Source organism: Bacillus rossius, chromosome 1, assembly GCF_032445375.1.
Source record: "Bacillus rossius redtenbacheri isolate Brsri chromosome 1, Brsri_v3, whole genome shotgun sequence".
Lineage (NCBI taxonomy): Eukaryota > Metazoa > Arthropoda > Insecta > Phasmatodea > Bacillidae > Bacillus > Bacillus rossius.
This window is the reverse complement of record NC_086330.1, coordinates 210,771,840-210,794,164: the sequence shown is the minus strand read 5'-3', so window position 1 is coordinate 210,794,164 and position 22,325 is coordinate 210,771,840. Positions and strand designations below refer to the sequence as shown.

The following is a 22,325-nucleotide window of genomic DNA, read 5'->3' as shown; positions in this document are numbered from 1 at the left end:
GTTAAGCAAGTGGCTCTCACAGCCTACTCTCTGTAGCTGGCTTAACATAGTGATGCTGTATGCTGTATGCTGATGTTCATTCAATGTAGGTACACTTAATCTAAAATACGTTGCAGAAATATATGAATATTCAGTAAAAATTGCTTATGATGTTCCCGCATAATACTTTTTCCAACCTATTATGTTCACAAAATTATTCCTTTTCTAACTTCCATATGTTATACCTTTTCATTTAAAACGTTTGTGTTTATAGATGCTTCTCGCATATAATGTTCAGTGTTTTGAGGAAAAAAAAAATTACATTTATCATTTATCTTTTAAACTATATCCGTCATTAAACTTTCATGCTTTTATTTCTAAAAAATAACAATTAATTTAATAAAGACTCATAATCATCAAAACCTTTGTCACACTCCACACACTGTTACAAGTTGTAGTTTTTGACCAATCATCAGCTTGCCTTTATAATGACTTTGTGAGGTTGTTCCAGTTTGAGGGCGTACCGGTGTTGCGATCTGAATTATTGGTGGAAATAGTGGGCGCCACCACGTGAGTGGGCACGTGGACCTGGCGTGATACTCTTGCTCAGGGTGTTACGTGGCCTGTGTGCGGTGAGATATTAGCCTCCTGATATTTAATTCGGCACCTGTCCCTAACCGAGCCCGCTCTCAGCGTCGGGCACGCTTCTACTTAACCGCAGTGGGCTCTTAGGGCGTCCCACACGCCGCTGACTGGGTTAAGGACCCACGTGGCCCCCCCGAACACAAAGACACGTGACTCAATTAAGTTGGTTTTATTTACTTACACGTTACACGCCCTCGTACAATCCTTCCTTGATACTGTTAGAAAACGCCCGAGGCACGAATCGGTTTAGTTGAGGAGGCGGATCACACACGTGGTCGCCTCAAACCTTTACTTATAACACAGGTGGTTAAAAACTCCGGAGAGTATAGAAATCACTAATTAAACAGCCTCACCGACCAAGAGAGGCCCCAAGGATGAAGAGAAAACGATTTGAATTAATTAACTGAACAGAACTACTTATCGGTGAGACAACGGTGATGTCCTCGGGGTGTCTGCAGAGACGTCCGCTCTCGGCCGGCTGAAGAAGGAGACTGGGCTGAGACAAGGGCTTGCAGCAGGCAACATGGCGCCTTTCGCGCCGAACACAATTACCGTTACATCTCTGCGACTGCGTGCCCTGGGTTATTATTGAAAATAACATGAACTCTTTATAAAAATTAGCATTTACACATCCATGACCAGACCGTCTGTAATAATTTCTTATGTGGTAAAATAGTTTGAATAAATGTTATACGTTGGTTCCGTCGTCGCCCGCTAGGGAGCACCCTTGTCCGTGCTTGCACGTATTTTATTACAAAAACCTAATATATTAGTAAAACAAAAGACACTCACTTACTGGCTCGTCGGGACACTATTTTAGGGGCGAAAAGAAAAGGTTACAATATTATGAATTACATATAGGGGTGCGGCACACTGCAGCTAAGCGCCCTCTTGCTGGGCTACCAACACACGCACACACACACGCACCAGCGGGGGGTTTGAACAGAGATGGTGGTGTTTGGGCGGTGGCATATCGGGCTCAAAGGGGCTGCAGGCCCGGACGACGTCAAGTTGTACACCATTTCCCTCATTCAAAGCATAATGTATTGACGAAAACACAGCTGTGCCGCGAATTTTAAATAATTGGCAAAAATTAATGGGCCATTCTCCCATAAGTGTAAATTTTAGCTGTATAAAATTTTGATTTATAAAAGTCCTTTTTTATGCTGGTTTTGATTATATCTTAACTCGTTATATATTACAAAATAGGAACCAGCACTTGTACGCAAACTTTAAAGTTAATTAATTTTTAACAGCAGTTTGAATACAATAAAAAAATTATAAGATGTCACTACTGTCCCTTCAAGAAGCCTCATAAATATAACTGTAAATAGTTATTTGCTGCTACATATATAGTATTGTGTCTTAATATATTAATATATAATTTAATTAGAAATAGATAAGTTATACAGGATAGGTGCAGAGATTAACATTTAAAAAAATAGCCATTCAAAAGTAATAACAAAAACTTGATAAATTTATGTTACACGGTATTGCTTAATTTATCAAGGTCCAAAAACAAAGTAAAGTAGCACTTATGCTGTTCAATAAAACACAATAAGCTACTGGTTATCCCAGTATTAAAAAAATTGTGTGCAGTTAAAATGTACAATATTACGCTCCTGTACAATAAGAATCAACTTATGAATGAGCTAAAACATGTTGCAATTTTCTGTCTATTTCAACATCACTTGCGATTGTAAAATGTCTTGAAGACACAGGGCACGGTGCAGCTTCAATCAAACACAAGATTTCATCTTCAGGCACTATATGACTGTCTGGTTTGGTAGGCCAATAAAACCGCTTTCCAGCTCGGAACATGAAAGTGATTGTCACCATGTTGCCATCAACATCTTCAACTAAGCCTGTAAAACCCAATCAACTTTTGTAGAATTATTTATGTTTGACTAATAAAATTAATTGTTTCTTACTTAGCTGAACTTACCTGGATACCACTGTTCATCATAAATAACTGCAACCCATTTTCCAACAAGTGATGTTTTACTGTAATTTCTTTTAGATTTATTTACAAGTGTTGATCCATTGCAGTCATTGTCTAAATGCAGAAAATTGAGGAAAATAACTCAATGCAGATACAGTAGAACCCCTGTCATACACTTTTCAACGGAGGGCACAAAAATGGTGTATGATGGGGGAAAGTGTATGAAATGGGAATGGCAATAATGAAATTTTTTTCCAATCTAGCATACCAGCACAATGCCAGATTAAACATAAATACATATGTGTAAATAATTGCATTACATTAATGAAAGATATGAATTCATAATTATATTATACATATAATAAACCCACCAGAAATGTAAAATACAGTCCATAATCAAGTAAAGCTGACATGAGAAACAGTGGCCTTAAAAAATGTTATGAAGTCCTTTCTTGGAGGGGGGAAAAGTCACCAAGCCTAAATTAGAAATTAAAAAAATTAGGCTATTGTAAAAAAAAACAGAAATTTTTGCTTGTTTATTACATTTTACAAACAACTTTATGCAACAGAACAATTTTCAATAAAATTTTAACTTGAGAAACGTAAAATACAAAACAATCCAATCGTAAAAAAACAATAACAAACGGGTATATTCAGTTCAAAGATAAATGACTGCACAAAATATGAGATCCGTGCCTTGGTAAAGCACGTGCACCATTTTCATGATCATTTCTTGTTTGCGCCACTAGTCTCGCTTGGTGCTGGCCATAGATGCTACTAGCGAAGTGCACAGTCTTCCTGATACTATCCATATCTATGGTGCAATAAAGTTATTTTCTTACGTTTGCAAATGTAAACAATGATCGTTTTTCAAAACAAAAGCATTAAAACGGAGTTTATAAGGAGGAATATAAAAAAAGTTTGTGAATTTTAGGACTTTTCCGCTTCGTAAAAACGTATGAAACGGGAAATAAATGGTTTTATAAGTGTATGTTCCGGGAAAGTAAACCATTGTAAATATAGTACTTTCGGCGGGACCGAAATTAATCGGCGTATGACACGGGAAAATGTATGAAACGGGAACGTATCATCGAGGTTCTACTGTACATAGATTATGTGATGCAAATCAAGTAAATTGTGTACTGTGTCTCTCATTTAAACTACAGAACAACAATCTCAATAAGAGAACTTTTTAATAGTAACCAGGAAGTTGTTAAAAACAAATGTAATATGAACAGAACATAACTACTTACATGGAGAATAACATTACATATAATGCTTTGTAAAAGGATACTTGCAACCAAAGAGTGATGCTGATGAAGTAAATCTACAGATGAGGGATTTAAGCTAAAATGTTTGCATTCTTTGTTGGTAGCGCACATGAAACAACTCAAGTATCGTATCTGTAGCTTTGAAGGATCATTTTTATTCCATGTAACTTGGTGTAGTTTCATTGTATTAGGTACTGGAATACAAGAACTACTCAGTTTTATTTCATCAACATTTGTTATATCTGTTTCTTCTACTTCAAAAAGTTTGATATTAAGATTGCAATTTGATAATGTTTGTAACAATCTTTTAGCATCTATTATGTCTGTTCCATATGCTACGGCCTGATCTGCTGTGTTCTTTAAAACTCCCCCTATTCCATCTGCTGGACCCTTTCCATGTCCACTTTCAGTAAAGTTCCATGTAACATTTTCTAGTTGGAATTTGCGTGCAAATTAAGTCAGAAGAAAAAAATTAGTTCTGTTCCTATATTGAGTTGTTGGCCCATCACTTTGAAAGTGTACTGTGTTGACATCTGGGAACTCATCTTGAACAACCTGTAGTATCCTATGCACATGGGCCCATACGGCACAGGCATCATGCCTCAAACACTTGGATATTGTACAAAAAGACATCACAGAATAACCATCTTGGTTTTGTGTAACTACATTACTGGTTTCTTTAACTTCCTTGTGAAAGTAAATTACACCTGTGTGTAGTGTAACCTGATCTTTAGAGGCTCCAAAATGTGCACTCTGAACTTCTTCATTACACTTGCAAACGTAATTTTCCGAAAAATCAATGACAACAAGAATTTCATTTGCATTAAGTGATGTTTTAAGCTTCTTAAGTGTAGAAAATTGATGCCACCAATTGAATGTGTGCTTTAGAAAACTTGCTAAGTTTTCTTGAGCTTTTGCAATGAGCTGTTGGATGTCACAAACAATTTTTTCTTTCTTTGTTAATTTAACGTTGATAGTTTTCCCATTTTTGTCAATTCGTTTTTTGGTTTTTGGAGTCCATTGATAATAAAATGTCTGTTCCGACAGTTTGCTTTCTACTGTTTCTATGGGCAAAGCCTTATTTTCACAACGACTGCATTCTCGGTACATACATTCTTTGGAAAGTTTACTACAACAAACAAAGTTACTCACGTCACTGACATTTTTGACTTTCAGCAGTTTATGATAGTGTAGCTTATCTATCAAAAATTGGTAGTTTGCACGTTTTGTGCATAAACAAGTATCCCTGTCGGACACTTGAGGATGAACAACCCAAAACGGTTTCAGTTTACAGAAGGTTGCATATGATATGCTAATGTTGTTTGGTTTAGTTTCATTAAATTTCCTATGTAAATTCTTCAATGAATCTAGAAGAACTCTTTTTTTCTTTTTGGTTTTGTTCTTTGTGACAAACTCTTTTTTACCAGGTGTCATAGAGCTGTTGACATCTTCCTCATAAAATCTACAAACCATATCTTTTGTTTGTTGCGACATTGCATTTTGTTTTTGTTTTCTTTTGACAGGTTGTCTTCCTATATGAAGTCTCTATCGAACACTGAGAAATCCTGTTTCGTGTAAAAGTCTGTATTTTTTTACAATTTTACCAGAAACAATATTTGTGAGGCATCGCTTATCTTTCTCTGTAGAATGTTTTGCAGTGTTGGATAGCTCAGACATAAGTACTTCACCAAAAAGCAGTTTTTTTTAAATGTCTTTCTGGGTGCCTGATTTTAGCATTTTCTTCACTTTAGAATTTGGTGATGGAGAACCCATTGTATTATTTTGTACCTTGATTCTTAGAAGTCGTTTCTTTAGTTTCTCTGCCTTCCTCTTGTATTTATCAACATCTTTCTCACTTCTTTTAAGAGCTCGATACACTGCACTTCTATTCTTCCTTTCGTTTTTCCTGCCCGATTGCCTTCTCTTGTTGGGAATTGTTCTGTCTTGAATTGGTGGTGGTGTTGGTGACGAAGTCTCTAGAAAAGCTACCACTTCATCATGAGCTTTCTTAGTTTGTCTGCTTTTTCTTTGCCTTTCTCTCCAGTCTTTCCTCCTTTGTCGCTTCTCTCTAGGCGATAAATCTGTGATTAACTTTATTTTGCCTTTCTGCTTTCTTGTCTGGTAAATTTCTCTCTCTCTTTGTCTAAATCTTTCTCTTGCCTCAGGATCCTGTTTCATTCTTTCCCTTTGCTTTCTTTTTTTCTCCCGTTCTTTCAAACGTTTTTCTTCTGTTGTTATCTTCTTACTTTTTTAGCAGATGATATCTTGTTGCATAACACTTTTGTACTATGGCACAATGGCACATCAGAAGTAGGCCTAATGTCATTGTTTATGGTATCTGATTGCACTTTTGCTTTCCCTTTTTTTACTTGCTGATTAGATGTGATCCCCAAACTTGTTGAAGGAGCATTATAGTCAAAAAGATCCATGTCACCTTTGAAAACCAGTTTCACATGTATTTAGATTTCAAATTTCCATTTGCAATTAAACCATTTTATTTATTTCCTAAAAAAAAAAAAATAATTGTAACTACATAGTTACATAAAAATACTAATTAACATATATGCAGAAGTCTCTACTGTCCTGTTGTTGTCACCACTGTCCCCATGACAACAGTTGCTTATAAGGAACAGTAGTGACTGGGACAGTAGTGAAAATATTATTAAAATGGCCACTTTTAAATAGGTTAGAATTTACTAGGAAAGATACTAAGACCTTACTGAGGATAAGTTAGATTCGAATCTGAAAAAATACCGGATCGTACCATAATTATCGTACACACCTTAAAAACCCGGAAATTCGTTCGTGCAACAACAGCCTAAGTCAAGTCCTTAAATTGAAGTGTATAAAAAAGGAAAAAAAAAATATATATATGCATGGTCATGAACTTAGACATGTTAATAAAATGTTTGCAAGTCAAATCTTCAAAATTAAATAAAAATATAAATGTTTAATTAGGATAAAAAATATTAGAAACAGAAATAAGAATTTGAAAACAGCGTAATTTTGATATATAAATATTAAAATAGACAACAAACGTTTAAAAGGAACCTTAGGTACACCACACAAACATCAGAACTGGGGGATATAGCACCTTTTTATTTCCACGAGCCCCTTTGTGGTAAAAGTGTGATTTATTTCAGACTTGTCAATAAAAAAATTAATAACAATTAAACTAGAAAATGGTGCAACATTCGGCTTGGTGCAAACGTTTAAGGAGACCCTTGGGCAGGGGGGGACAACCATATGGGTTTTACTGTAACGCTTTTCTCGGACCTGGAGCTCGTTGTTCATGCACACAACGCTGCGAGGCGCCACCGGCGAAATGAAAACCGCCGTCAGTGCTATCTAGCGTAGGTGGAAAAAACTTTCTACTCCGCTGTGGAATTCCGAGGACTCTCTCTTCCCCCCCCCTACCCCCCCCCCCCCCCCACCCTACCCAACCACCGGCCTATCGGGAAGTAATGTTCCCCGCCTGTGAAGCTCTGTTATCAGCAGCAATGTTTCGCTCGTTAGGCTCAAGATAACATCTCTCGGTTGACTCTTTGCTTCTTTGTGTTGGTGAACTGCAGATCGTATTTTGCTCAGTTCTCAGGACAGTAGCCATTGTTTTTCTGATCAATTACGTTCTGTGAGATAGACAGCTAAACATGACTAAAGAAATAATTTGAGCGCAAGTGTAACTCTAATACTTTTTACGTGTTAAGAAATGCATTGTACTACGACTCGAGGTAAGAAACACTTTGTGCGCCTATACTAAAGGAAGCGTAGTTTAAGTGCCCATAAATATTTGTTATTGTTGAAGTGATATATCGAAATAATATACTATATATGGAATAACATATTGTGAACAAAGAATAAAGCTATTTGCTGTTTTAATGTTTAAAAATGCCGAGATACTGTACTTTCAGAAACTGTACCAATACTTCGCTAACTCACCCAAGTTTACATTTTTATTCGTTTCCTGTTTCAAGAAAGGACATTCTGGATGTGTGGATTATAAGCTGTGAAAAGCCGGACTTAATTGATCTATCTGCTAATCAGCTTAAAAATAGATCTGTATGTGAAGTTCACTTTACCGCCAATTCCTTCATGAATGAAACTAAACATCGACTCACCTCATTTGCCGTACCTACTGAAAACATCTGCAATGAAAATGTTTCAGCTACGAATATCGCATTTCCTTTATCACAATCATCGTGCCTCTCCAATTGTAACTCACATATTTCACACACAATAGTAACTCCAAAAGAGGATACAATCACCACGAACAGCCCGCCATTGACAGCATTTCCGTTCGCCCCTGCAGTAAATACGGCATTTAACTCGTCTCCAGTAATTGCACAGACAAAATCCACGATGTGTAACTTGTCGGCCATTGTTCCAGCTACATGTGCTGCCTCTCCTCCTACAAGAGTGGTGGCCTCATTAGAACATCCATTGCCGACGAACACAACCTCAGTTTGCGCATTTACTTCAACAACATTCACAGTGTTGGAGAATTCTGTAGTGACTGGTTCAGTATCTGTAACTACTGTTCCAGCGTGCATACCTTCGGTAGTTTGTGTGTCAAAGTCCATACAGTCTGCGAATATTTCCTCGTCAGTGTGCACTTTGCCTACAGCTATACCACGATATGTTCTGCCTGTGTCTGTTCCGTTAACCAGTTTGAATACAGAACAGGATAGTACTGAAAAGTTCTCGGCAGCACAAAGACAGGCGGAAAACTCTGCAAAAGAAATACGCACATACTCAAAATACGATCGCTGCGGTATTTTGCATAAAGTCAGAAGTGATGGGGTTTTTGTATTTTCCCATACTTCCCACTTGGATTCAGGTGAGAATACACAAGATTACTCGAGCAAAATACTATGCGGGTCCCAATTAACACCCAGAAAGCAGAAATTGAAAAGGAAAATAGAGAAACAAAAATCACTCTTGTCCAAGAAACGTGTAATCATTTCCAGGCTCAAATCTAGAAATCTATCAGTTGCTGAACTAATACCCAAAATGAATGAAATATTTTCCGAACCTGCCGCTGTCTTTATGTGCATGCAATTTACTCACAGGAAAAGGTCTCCATATACAGAAAATGAGAAACGCTTCAGTCTTTCATGCTTCTATAAGTCGCCTGCTTTGTACAAACATTTACGTGAGCAAGGTTTACACCTTCGAAGCCCTGGTGTAATTAGAACGTGGCTAACACGTGTTCCGATGACTGCAGGAACTAATACGGCGTTATTAAAACAGCTCCAGGCTAAAGTTTCTACAATGGATAATGACCTAGAAAAGAATGTGACCTTAATGTTCGATGAAACTGTTATTAAAACATTACTTCAGTATGACAGAAAAAACGATATCATAGAAGGCTTTGAGGATATGGGAGCTGGTAAACGCTCAAATAAATTTGCTAAACAAGCCTTGGTGTTCATGGTAAGGGGCATGTTTCATAAATGGAAACTACCGATTTCGTATTTCCTGACATCGAGTAGCGTAAAATGTGATGTACTGAAAGAGTTAATTATTGAGCATATTACTCTATTGCAAGAGGCTGGACTGATTGTAAGAGCGATTGTGTGCGATCAAGGGCCCAATAACAGAGCAGCCCTTCGACAACTTGGTGTTGCTGAAGGAAACCGGTACATAAATGTAAACGGCAAAAAAATACACATTGTATACGACGTACCACATTTAGTAAAGAGTGCCCGGAACAACTTGATGCAACATGACATTCAGTATGATGAGGAACGTCGTGCTAGTTGGAGAGATATTGAAGATATTTATGCTCTGGACAGTCAATGTAACAAAGATAAACATGCTCCTAAAGCGAGATCGTTGCCAAAAATCCAAGAAAAACACATTGCTCCAAAAAATTTTCAAAAAATGTCTGTGAAACTCGCGACGCAAGTTTTCAGTCACTCCATGGAAGCTGGTCTACTTACTGCAGTTGCTACCAAGCAAGTGGTTTCAGAAACCGCTGTAGACACAGCAGTTTTTGTTGGTAGGGTTAATAATATATTTGATGCACTGAACTGCAACTCACTTCACAGCAGAAACCCCTTCTCTTGTGCACTGAGCAACCATTATCCAGAGGTTGAAGAGTTTCTCTTGGATTCAGCTGAGTTTGTGGATACTTGGGTCGCAGTTGGTGCGAGAGCTAAAAAGCCTCCTTGTTTCAGTGGACTTAGTATGACGATCCGTAGTATTGTAGATTTGTGGCGAGAGTTAAGATTGCAAGGCATCGAATATGTTCTTACATCTCGACTGAACCAAGATGCTATTGAGAACATGTTTTCAGTTTTGCGATACAGAGGAGGTTTCAATGCTAATCCTTCGGCTCAACAGCTCAGACACAACTTAAGAGCTTTCGTCTGCACGCATCTGCTGAAGCCAGCACAGAGTGCAAACTGTGAACCCGACGAGGATGCTCTCCTGTCCGTTTTCTCCAAGGCAACGGCAGCTGTTCAGGACGACACAGCTGCGAGATTTGACCACCTCAGCGATTGCGACAGTGACGCAGATGGCAGCGAACTGGCTTCGGAACATACTACAGAGATTTCTGAATGTGATTCAACCCTGGAGTCCTGCTCTGTAAGGTAAGCTCGTACAATGTCATAAAAATATTCTAGTATTTAAATTGTACGTAAAATGTTGTTTATTTCATGAATCTTAATTTTAATACAAAATCAATTAGAAAATAGAAACATGTGTGAAATATGGCGTGAAATGTTTATTGTGAACGACCTATACAATAGCAATATACATGTAGCAACCTGTTAATGTTGTTTGGAGAAATTAAATTCTGTATGCAAGGGAACGAACGATGTCGCTTATTAATGCCTACTTAATAATACTGATTAATATTACTCGTTCCTATAATTGTTCCATGTTAGATTTATATTTGTAAAATATATAACTTCTAACAATATTGACTGATTGTGTTTCATTGTTATTTTAAAGGTTGTTTCTACTTTCATTTGTGTTTCTTTCTCATATTCTAGCTTGCAAAGTTTTCGGCTAATTGTCGTATTTACTTTCATTACTGTTTTTCGTACACATAAAAAAAATGTTGCCACAGTAGATTATTATTTTATTACTAGCTTTTGCCCGCCGCTTCGCTCGTGTTAATGTAGGTTTGATTTTGTCAATAAATTCAGATCGTCGGTCATTCACAGGAAGCATTAATGTAAAAACACTTATTTTCAATACTTAATTAATCCTTTTTTTTTTCCTTAGTAAATATCATTTGTACGTTTCTGTGCCCCTGACAAAGAGTATGCGAAATTTTATGATGATCGGTTCAGTAGTTAAGGGGTGAAAACGAAACTTACAAACTCACATTAGCATTTATAACCGTAAGGGTTAATTTTCTGTCATTAAAGTTATATTGGCTTATGTTTTTGTGTTATATATTGGAATATTTCCATCGCTTGTATACTTTGTATATTATTTTACTCCCTTTGTTCACAAAACATTTGTTAGTTTCCTTCACCTAAACAGAAGAAAACTAAAACATACTGTAACATTTATGACTGTACTATTTATACAACGAAGATGTATTCTGTCTATAAATTATTGGTCATGACATAGTTCTGATTCAGTTATATTGAACCTTAATTCGTATTATTATTTTGCTTAACTTTCCGTACCGTGAATATAATTCGTCCACGATGAACCTTGCAAACATAAAACTTTGTTTTTGTTTACAGGTACGTTGCAGGATACCTTGCGAAGAAATTAGAAAACAAGTACCACTGTGTGACATGTCGTAAGTCTTGTTCTTCTCCAAATATGCAATTAGAAAGTCATCACAATTTACTTCTTTTCAACAGAGCTTACATGGCTAAAGAAGACAGAGTAGGTAAGCTGATTGCTCCGAGCGATATGTTTTTCAAGGTAACTGACATAACCTTGTCAACATTTACGGAAGTTTACCCGAAATGCTGTTCTGACAAAGGAGTCTTGGGATTGATTTTTAAAGAAGTTAAAAAACGAGTGAAAAATGTGTACCCTTGCTGGTTTTTCGGGCCATGCAAAAAACACAGAATATATGCTCTTATCCATTTGATACGAATAAGGCTTAACAGAGAATTGTTTTGGTCATCGAAAAAAAGTTGCATTTCTGCCAAGAAGCCGCCTCAAAAACTTAGGAACTTGTTACATTGTTAACTTGTTGGTTGTCTTCTGGAGGAAAAGAAAAGTGACCTTCCAGGAAATGGTATTGTATCTACCTTGTTATGCTTTGTAGCACTAAAAGTAGATTAGTATTTCTTTCCAAAAACAAAACATCTTTATTTTGTGTGTACTTAAGCGGCCGACCTATCTCGAACATTAAATAATGGTACTCAGAACTAATGGAGATACATTGTCGGTATTTTAAACGGATACGTCTGTTTACGTCTCCTACTGTTCAAGTATGATTAAACTGTTTTCTTAATTTTCCCGTTCGTATCACAGTAATGCCCCAATGAATTTTCTGTTCGCTTGTATCTCATTATACATATACTTATTAAATAATCACTTTTCACTTTTAAACTGCTTTCTTAAGTTGAGTAACGTCTATAGTTCTAAGTAGGTGGGCCTCTTATAATTGAATAGTATTCTGTGTATTAAGTACGTTTAGAGTGTACATTGCTTATGTATATGTTGTTACGTAAATGTAGTACTTTCAAATAAGTAAATGGGTATTAAGTTAAGTTCAAGTGATATGTCAAATGTTTTATTACGTAAATAACGCAATCTAATCTGTTCTCGGAGTTCACATAAAAGCCAACAGCAATACGAAAACTGCATATTAATACCCGATAAGCTAATCTCATGATTTTAAATATTAAATACATTTATTTTTAATCACGCCAATAATGCCTATGACATGCGGAAGTTACTTGTAGATCACCAACTCTTTTACCTATTTCAGTTATTTATTTTTATTAATGCGATCAAGCTAATGCATTAATGAATAAATACATAACCATAATAGGAATAAAAGTGATTTTTTAAACATAAATATTCGCTAGGTACCGACTGAAGATTGTTGAGCGCCATCGTTAGAAAATTTCTTGACTGTAGTCTGTGCGAAAAAACCGCATTTTGAGGTTGCATAAAATGTTAGCAACACAATTAGGCCTAATGAAAAAGATAATATCACTCTGATATAGGACAATATTTGAATGATAAATTGTTTTCTATGTAAACAGAACCAGGAGAAGTAAAGCGTTTTAAATATTTTATTCGCCGTATTTGTCTCAACGCGGTCAGTATACGCGCACATATCTGTATCGTCAAAGCGCTGCGACCGCGACCCGTTGTGTGACCTTGAGCTCTTCTGTTTCACTCCTCCCCTCACACTCTCTTCATGCCATGCCATCCCGCTGATAGTCGTGCAGCGCCAGCCTTATTGGGTTCCTACTTCGCTCGTTTGGCAGCGCTGCGTACCGGACCTGTAAACCGTCGAGCTTCATACACACACCACCAGGGCGACGCGAAGTTTTGTGTTACATTAGAAGACTAGGCGTTGACAGTCTGTATATCTTAGTCGTCTGTGCCCTTGGGTACACCACACAACCTTCAGAACTGGGGGATATGGCACCATTTTTTACCACGAGCCCCCCTTTGTGGTAAAAGTGTGTTTTTATTTCAGACTTGTCAATAAAAAAATTAATAACAATTAAACTAGAAAATGGTGCAACATTCGGCTTGGTGCAAACGGTTAAGGAGACCCTTGGGTACACCACACAACCTTCAGAGTTGGGGGATATGACACCATTTTTTTTTACCACGAGCCCCCCTAAGTGGGGATTGTGTTTATTTTGATCAGACTAGTCAATAAAACAATTAATAACAATTAAACTAGACAATGGTGCAACATTCGGCTTGGTGCAAACAATTAAAAAGACCCTTAAGTACACCACACAACCTTCAGAACTGGGAGATATGGCACCATTTTTTTTACCACGAGCTCCCCTTTTTGTAGATAATGTTTATTTTGATAAGAATTGTCAATAAATTAATTAATAACAATTAAACTAGAAAATGGTGCAACATTCGGCTTGGTGCAAACGTTTAAGGAGACCCTTGGGTACACCACACAACATTCAGAACTGGGGGATATAGCACCTTTTTTTACCACGAGCCCCCCATTGTGGTAAAAGTGTGTTTTTATTTCAGACTTGTCAATAAAAAAATTAATAACAATTAAACTAGACAATGGTACAACATTCGGCTTGGTGCAAACGTATAAAGAGACCTTTAAATACACCACACAACCTTCAGAACTGGGGGATATGGCACCATTTTTTACCACGAGCCCCTCTTTGTGGTAAAAGTGTGTTTTTATTTCAGACTTGTCAATAAAAAAATTAATAACAATTAAACTAGAAAATGGTGCAACATTCGGCTTGGTGCAAACGTTTAAGGAGACCCTTGGGTACACCACACAACATTCAGAACTGGGGGATATGGCACCATTTTTTACCAGAGACCCCCTTTGTTGGGATTGTGTTTATTTTGATCAGAATTTTCAATAAAGAAATTAATAACAATTAAACTAGAAAATGGTGCAACATTCGGCTTGGTGCAAACGTTTAAGGAGACCCTTGGGTACACCACACAACCTTCAGAACTGGGGGATATGGCACCATTTTTTACCACGAGCTCCCCTTTGTGGTGAATGTGTTTATTTTGATTATAATTGTCAATAAATAAATTAATAACAATTAAACTAGACTATGGTGCAACATTCAGCTTGGTGCAAACGTTTAAGGAGACCCTTGGGTACACCACACAACATTCAGAACTTGGGGATATGGCACCATTTTTTACCAGAGACCCCCTTTGTTGTGATTGTGTTTATTTTGATCAGAATTTTCAATAAAGAAATTAATAACAATTAAACTAGAAAATGGTGCAACATTCGGCTTGTTGCAAACGTTTAAGGAAACCCTTGGGTACACCACACAACCTTCAGAACTGGGGGATATGACACTATTTTTTACCACGAGCTCCCCTTTGTGGTGAATGTGTTTATTTTGATCATAATTGTCAATAAATAAATTAATAACAATTAAACTAGACAATAGTGCAACATTAGGCTTGGTGCAAAGTTTAAGGAGACCCTTCGGTACACCACACAACCTTCAGAACTGGGGGATATAGCACCATTTTATACCACGAGCCCCCCTTTGTGGTAAGTGTGTTTTTATTTCAGACTTGTCAATAAAAAAATTTATAACAATTAAACTAGAAAATGGTGCAACATTCGGCTTAGGTGCAAACGGTTAAGGAGACCCTTGGGTACACCACACAACCTTCAGAACTGAGGGATATGGAACCATTTTTTACCACGAGCACCCCTTTGTGGTAAAAGTGTGTTTTTATTTCAGACTTGTCAATAAAAAAATTAATAACAATTAAACTAGAAAATGGTGCAACATTCGGTTTGGTGCAAACGGTTAAGGAGACACTTGGTTACACCACACAACCTTCAGAACTGGGGGATATGGCACCATTTTTTACTACGAGCCCCCCTTTGTGGTGATTGTGTTTATTTTGATCAGAATTGTCAATAAAGAAATTAATAACAATTAAACTAAACAATGGTTCAACATTCGGCTTGGTGCTAAGGTTTAAGGAGACCCTTGGGTACACCACACAACCTTCAGAACTGGGGGATATGGAACCATTTTTTACCACGAGCACCCCTTTGTGGTCAAAGTGTGTTTTTATTTCAGACTTGTCAATAAAAAAATTAATAACAATTAAACTAGAAAATGGTGCAACATTCGGTTTGGTGCAAACGGTTAAGGAGACACTTGGTTACACCACACAACCTTCAGAACTGGGGGATATGGCACCATTTTTTACTACGAGCCCCCCTTTGTGGTGATTGTGTTTATTTTGATCAGAATTGTCAATAAAGAAATTAATAACAATTAAACTAAACAATGGTTCAACATTCGGCTTGGTGCTAAGGTTTAAGGAGACACTTGGTTACAACACACAACCTTCAGAACTGGGGGATATAGCACCATTTTTTACCACGAGCTCCCCTTTGTGGTAAAAGTGAGTTTTTATTTCAGACTTGTCAATAAAAAAATTAATAACAATTAAACTAGTTAAAAGTGCAACATTCGTCTTGGTGCAAAAGTTTAAGGAGACCCTTGGGTACACCAAACAACCTTCAGAACGGGAATATGGCAAAATTTTTTACCACGAGCCCCCTTTGTGGTAAAAGTGTGTTTTTATTTCAGACTTGTCAATAAAAAAATTAATAACAATTAAACTAGAAAATGGTGCAACTTTCGGCTTGGTGCAAACGGATAAGGAGTCCCTTAGGTACACCACACTACCTTCAGAACTGGGGGATATGGCACCATTTTTTACCACGAGCCCCCCTTTGTGGTAAAAGTGTGTTTTTATTTCAGACTTGTAAATAAAAAAATTAATAACAATTAAACTAGAAAAAAGTGCAACATTCGGCTTGGTAAAAATTTAAGGAGACCCTTGGGTACAAAACACAACCTGCAGAACTGGGGGATATGGTACCATTTTTTCCATGAGCCCCCTTTGTGGAAATGTGTGTTTTTATTTCAGACTTGACAATATAAAAATTAATAACAATTAAACTAGAAAATGGTGCAACATTTGGCTTGGTGCAATCGGTAAAGAAGACCCTTGGGTACACCACACAACCTTCAGAACTGGGGGATATGGCACCATTTTTTACTACGAGCCCCCCTTTGTGGTGATTGTGTTTATTTTGATCAGAATTGTCAATAAATAAATTAATAACAATTAAACTAAACAATGGTACAACATACGGCTTGCTGCAAAAGTTTAAGGAGACCCTTGGGTACACTACACAACCTTCAGAACTGGGGGATATGGCACCATTTTTTACCAAGAGCCCCCCTTTGTGGTAAAAGTGTGTTTTTAATTCAGACTTGTCAATAAATAAATTAATTACAATTAAACTAGACAATGGTGCAACATTCGGCTTGGTGCAAACGGTTATGGAGATCCTTCGGTACACCACACAATTTTCAGAGTTAGGAGATATGACACCATTTTTTTCCAACGTGCCCCCCTTTGTGGTGATTGTGTTTAATTTTGATCAAAATTGTCAATAAAGAAATTAATAACTATTAAACTAAACAATGGTGCAACATTCGGCATAGTGCAAAAGTTTAAGGAGACCCTTGGGTACACCACACAACCTTCAGAACTGGGGGATATGGCACCATTTTTTACCACGAGACCCCCTTTGTGGTGATTGTGTTTATTTTGATCAGAATTTTCTATAAAGAAATTAATAACAATTAAACTAAACAATGGTGCAACATTCGGTATGGTGCAAAAGTTTAAGGAGCCCTTGTGTACAAAACGCAACCCTCAGAACTGGGGGATATGGCAACATTTTTTACCACGGGCCCCTTTTGTGGTAAAAGTGTGTTTTTATTTCAGATTTGCCAAAAAGAAAATTAATAACAATTAAATTAGACAATGGTGCAACATTAGGCTTTGTGCTTACGTTTAAGGAGACCCTTGGGTACACCACACAACCTTCAGAACTGGGGGATATGACACCATTTTTTCCATGAGCTCCCCTTTGTGGTGAATGTGTTTATTTTGATCATAATTGTCAATAAATAAACTAATAACAATTAAACTAGACAATGGTGCAACATTCGGCATGGTGCAAACGTTTAAGGAGACCCTTGGGTACACCACACAACCTTCAGTACTGGGGGATATTGCACCATTTTATACCAAGAGCCCCCCTTTGTGGTAAGTGTGATTTATTTCTGACTTGTCAATAAAAAAATTAATAACAATTAAACTAGAAAATGAAGCAACATTCAGGTTGTTCAAACGGTTAAGGAGACCCTTGGGTACACACACACAACCTTCAGAACGGGGGGATATGGCACCATTTTTTTACCACGAGCACCCCTTTGTGGTTAAAGTGTGTTTTTATTTCAGACTTGTAAATAAAAAAATTAATAACAATTAAACTAGAAAATGGTGCTACATTCGGCTTGGTGCAAACGGTTAAGGGGACCCTTGGGTACAACACACAACCTTCAGAACTGGGGGATATGGCACCATATTTACTACGAGCTCCCCTTTGTGGTGATTGTGTTTATTTTGATCAGAATTGTCAATAAAGGAATTAATAACAATTAAACTAAACAATGGTGCAACATTCGGCTTGGTGCTTAGGTTTAAGGAGACCTTTGGGTACACCACACAACCTTCAGAACTGGGGGATATGGCACCATTTTTTACCACGAGCCCCCCTTTGTGGTAAAAGTGTGTTTTTATTTCAGACTTGTCAATCAAAAAATTAATAACAATTAAACTAGCAAATGGTGCAACATTCGGCTTAGTGAAAAAGTTTAAGGAGACTTTTGGGTACACCACATAACCTTCAGAACTGGGGGATTTGGCACCATTTTTTACCAGAGACCCCCTTTGTTGTGATTGTGTTTTTTTTGATCAGAATTTTCAATAAAGAAATTAATAACAATAAACTAGAAAATGGTGCAACATTCAGCTTGGTGCAAACGTTTAAGGAGACCCTTGGGTACACCACACAAACTTCAGAACTGGGGGATACGGCACCATTTCTTTCCACGAGCCCCCCTTTGTGGTAAAAGTGTGTTGTTGTGTGGTGTACTCAAGGGTCTCCTTAAACTTTTGCACCAAGCCGAATGTTGCACCTTTGTTTAGTTTAATTGTTATTAATTTCTTTATTGACAATTCTGTTAAAAATAAACACAATCGCCACAAAGGGGGGTTCGTTGTAAAAAATTGTGCCATATCCCCTACTTCTGAAGGTTGTGTGGTGTACCTAAGGGTCTCCTTAACCGTTTGCACCAAGCCGAATGTTGCACCATTTTCTAGTTTAATTGTTATTAATTTTTTTATTGACAAGTCTGAAATAAAAACACACTTTTACCACAAAGGGGTGCTCGTGGTTAAAAATGGTGCCATATCCCCCAGTTCTGAAGGTTGTGTGGTGTACCCAAGGGTCTCCTTAACCGTTTCCACCAAGCCGAATGTTGCACCATTGTCTATTTTAATTGTTATTAATTTTTTTACTGACAAGTCTCAAATAAAAACACACTTACAACAAAGGGGGGCTCGTGGTATAAAATGGTGCCATATCCCCCAGTTCTGAAGGTTGTGTGGTGTATCCAAGGGTCTCCTTAAACGTTTGCACCAAGCCGAATGTTTCACCATTGTCTAGTTTAATTGTTATTAATTTATTTATTGACAATTATGATCAAAATAAACACAATCACCACAAAGGGGAGCTCGTGGTAAAAAATGGTGCCATATTCTCCAGTTCTGAAGGTTGTGTGGTGTACCCAAGGGTCTCCTTAAACGTTTGCACCAAGCCGAATTTTGTACCATTTTCTAGTTTAACTGTCATTAATTTTTTTATTTACAAGTCTGAAATAAAAACACACTTTTACCACAAAGATGGGCTCGTGGTAAAAAATGATGCCACATCCCCCTAATCTGAATGTTTTTTGGTGTACCCAAGGGTATCCTTAAACGTTTGCACCAAGCCGAATGTTGCACCATTGTCTAATTTAATTGTCATTAATTTATTTATTGATAATTATGATCAAAATAAACACAGTCACCACAATGGGGAGCTCGTGGTAAAAAATGGTGACTTATCCCCCAGTTCTGAAGGTAGTATGGTGTACCTAAGGGTCTCCTTAAACGTTTGCACCAAGCCCAATGTTGCACCATTTTCTAGTTTAATTGTTTTTAATTTTTTTATTGACAAGTCTGAAATACAAACACACTTTTACCACAAAGGGGTATCGTGGATGAAATGGTGCCATGTCTCCCAGTTCTTAAGGTGGTGTGGTGTACCCAAGGGTCTCCTTAACGTTTTAACCAAGCCGAATGTTGCACCATTGTTTAGTTTAAATGTTAATAATTTTTTTATTGATAATTCTGATCAAAATAAACACAATCATCACAAAGGGGGGCTCGTGGTAAAAAATGGTGCCATATCATACAGTTCTGAAGGTTGTGTGGTGTACCCAAGGGTCTCCTTAACCGTTTGCACCAAGCCGAATGTTGCACCATTTTCTAGTTTAATTGTTATCAATTTTTTTATTGACAAGTCTGAAAAAAAACACACTTTTACCATAAAGGGGGGCTCGTGGTAAAAAAATGGTGCCATATCCCCCAGTTCTGAAGGTTGTGTGGTGTACGAAACGGTCTCCTTAACCGTTTGCGCCAAGCCGAATGTTGCACCATTTTCTAGTTTAATTGTTATTAATTTTTTTATTGACAAGTCTGAAATAAAAACATACTTTTGCCACAAATGGGGACTCGTGGTATAAAATGGTGCCATGTCCCCCAGTTCTGAATGTTGTGTGTTGTACCCAAGTGTCTCCTTAACCGTTTGCACCAAGCAGAATGTTGCATCATTTTCTAGTTTAATTGTTATTAATTTTTTTATTGACAAGTCTGAAATAAAAACACATTTTTACCACAAAGGGGAGCTCGTGGTAAAAATTGGTTTAATATCCCCCAGTTCTGAATGTTGTGTGATGTGCCCAACGGTCTCCTTAAACGTTTGCACCAAGCGGAATGTTGCAGCATTTTCTATTTTAATTGTTATTAATTTTTTTATTTGCAAGTCTGATCAAAATAAACACAATCATCACAAAGGGGGGCTCGTGGTAAAAAATGGTGCCATATCCCCCATTTCTGAAGGTTGTGTGGTGTACCCAACGGTCTCCTTAAACGTTTGCACCAAGCCGAATGTTTCACCATTATCTATTTTAATTGTTATTTTTTTTTTATAGACAAGTCTGTTTAAAATAAACACAATCACCACAAAGGGTGGCTTGTGATAAAAAAAAATGGTATATTTAATTTTTAATACAGTCTTTCAAACAAATTTATTAACACGTATAAGTTCTTGTACGTGCATATATAACTTTTTTTCCTGCTTTATACGCATTAATTTAAGGTATTGACTTAGGCTGTTGCTGCACAAAGGAATTTCTATGTTTTTAAGGTGTATACGATAATTATGGTACGATCCGATAATTTTTCAGATTCTAATCTGAGATTCGAATCTAACTCTTCTGTAAGACCTTTGGTAAACAGAAAACAAATCTGTTTCATGCAACTTAAATATTTGTATACCAATTAACACTAATACATAAATAAACATTAGGGACAGTAGTGACAATAATAAACATACTCTTACCTTTTAATACATTTTAAAGATAATTAAATTGCTGTGAAACATAACAACCATGAATTGTGTTTCTTGCAACAAACAATATGGCTTCCTGCACTTGAAACTGCTGTGGTCAAGGCTAATGAAGCATCCCTGGTGAGTATTTGAGGAACTATTTACATAGGGACAGTAGTGACTATACAAACAAGGGACAGCAGTTCAATAAACCCAAATAAATTACAAAAAATTTTTACTAGTATGTGGACATTATTGTATTATCTTTTACAATGATTAATTTTTGAAAAAAAAATTGTTTTCTCTATTATTTTATAAATTACACTTGTAACAGGACTTAACATTCATTATTTTGGGTTGGGGACAAGGGACAGTAGTGACTTTTGGGTTCTTAAAATTTTCCTGTTGCCAAAGTTATTTACTCTGACTTTAAAAATGTCATAAAAATAAGAAAAACACACACAACAAAATAATTTAAGAACATAACCATTTATGCTTAACTAATATAAACAATATAAAATTCCAGGGACTGAAAATTTACACTTATGGGAGAATGGCCCTAACTTTCATCTAAATTCCCTTATAAACTTTGTTAGCCCATTGTTCATCCTGATCAAATATTTTCTACTAGAGTCCCGCTATGTTTTCCCAGCTCCACAACCAAAAACCTGGTGTGATTTTGCCAGCCAAGTATAAGACATAATTTTTCTTCCCGTCTCAGACCACGAACACGACAAGTAACAGTGTCTGGATTCGTGACCGAGAGTGCTTTTCTCAGCGTCCTCCCAGGGTAGCCCTCTTCTCAGAGCTCAGCTTAGGTTAGCAGCTCCAGACACATCCCTTTCTAAAGTTCCAGGGCTGTCTGACACGTATCGGCGCCCGCCCTAACACATTTCTCACGAGCTGGCAGATCCCCCCTTCCATCTTTTTCAGGAACTTCACCGAAACCACTGACCGGGCCTTGGAACCTCGGCCTCACGGCGAGCCGAAACCAGGGACATCTCTTGGCGAAGATGCCAACTACTTTACTTTAGTTCAATGAGGAGCGAGGCCTCTAGCGGCCACCACCACACCTCACTCCATTTTTATTTTACCCGTACAGAGCACAAAAAAGTTGGTTCCTTAAGGGCCAGGCTTATGTTAGTCACTCTTGCAAAACTTACGTGAACTAACCCTGAGTCTGTTTCACCTGTGCCCTGACAGAGCGCGCTGCTTTCGGAGAACAACTAGTGACCTCCGATGCATCTTAAGT

At 37.2% G+C, this 22,325-nt stretch overlaps 2 protein-coding genes across 2 annotated transcripts in view; both read left to right on the top strand.

Annotated features, from left to right (window-relative positions):
• Positions 1-22,325, top strand: part of LOC134527264 (peptide methionine sulfoxide reductase) — an 85,620-nt gene that overhangs the window by 12,135 nt on the left and 51,160 nt on the right. The window lies entirely within an intron of this gene.
• Positions 11-18,794, top strand: LOC134527262 (uncharacterized). The gene is made up of 2 exons (XM_063359785.1): positions 11-10,433; positions 11,547-18,794. Exons 1-2 carry the CDS (start codon positions 7,726-7,728, stop codon positions 12,004-12,006), a joined length of 3,168 nt encoding a protein of 1,055 aa, XP_063215855.1. The 5' UTR covers positions 11-7,725; the 3' UTR covers positions 12,007-18,794.

Coding starts and splice junctions, on each gene's coding strand:
- LOC134527262 (XM_063359785.1), top strand. CDS start 7,726: ATGCCGAGATACTGTACTTTCAGAAACTGTACCAATACTTCGCTAACT. Junction 10,434..11,546: donor CTGGAGTCCTGCTCTGTAAG/GTAAGCTCGTAC, acceptor TTTTGTTTACAG/GTACGTTGCAGGATACCTTG.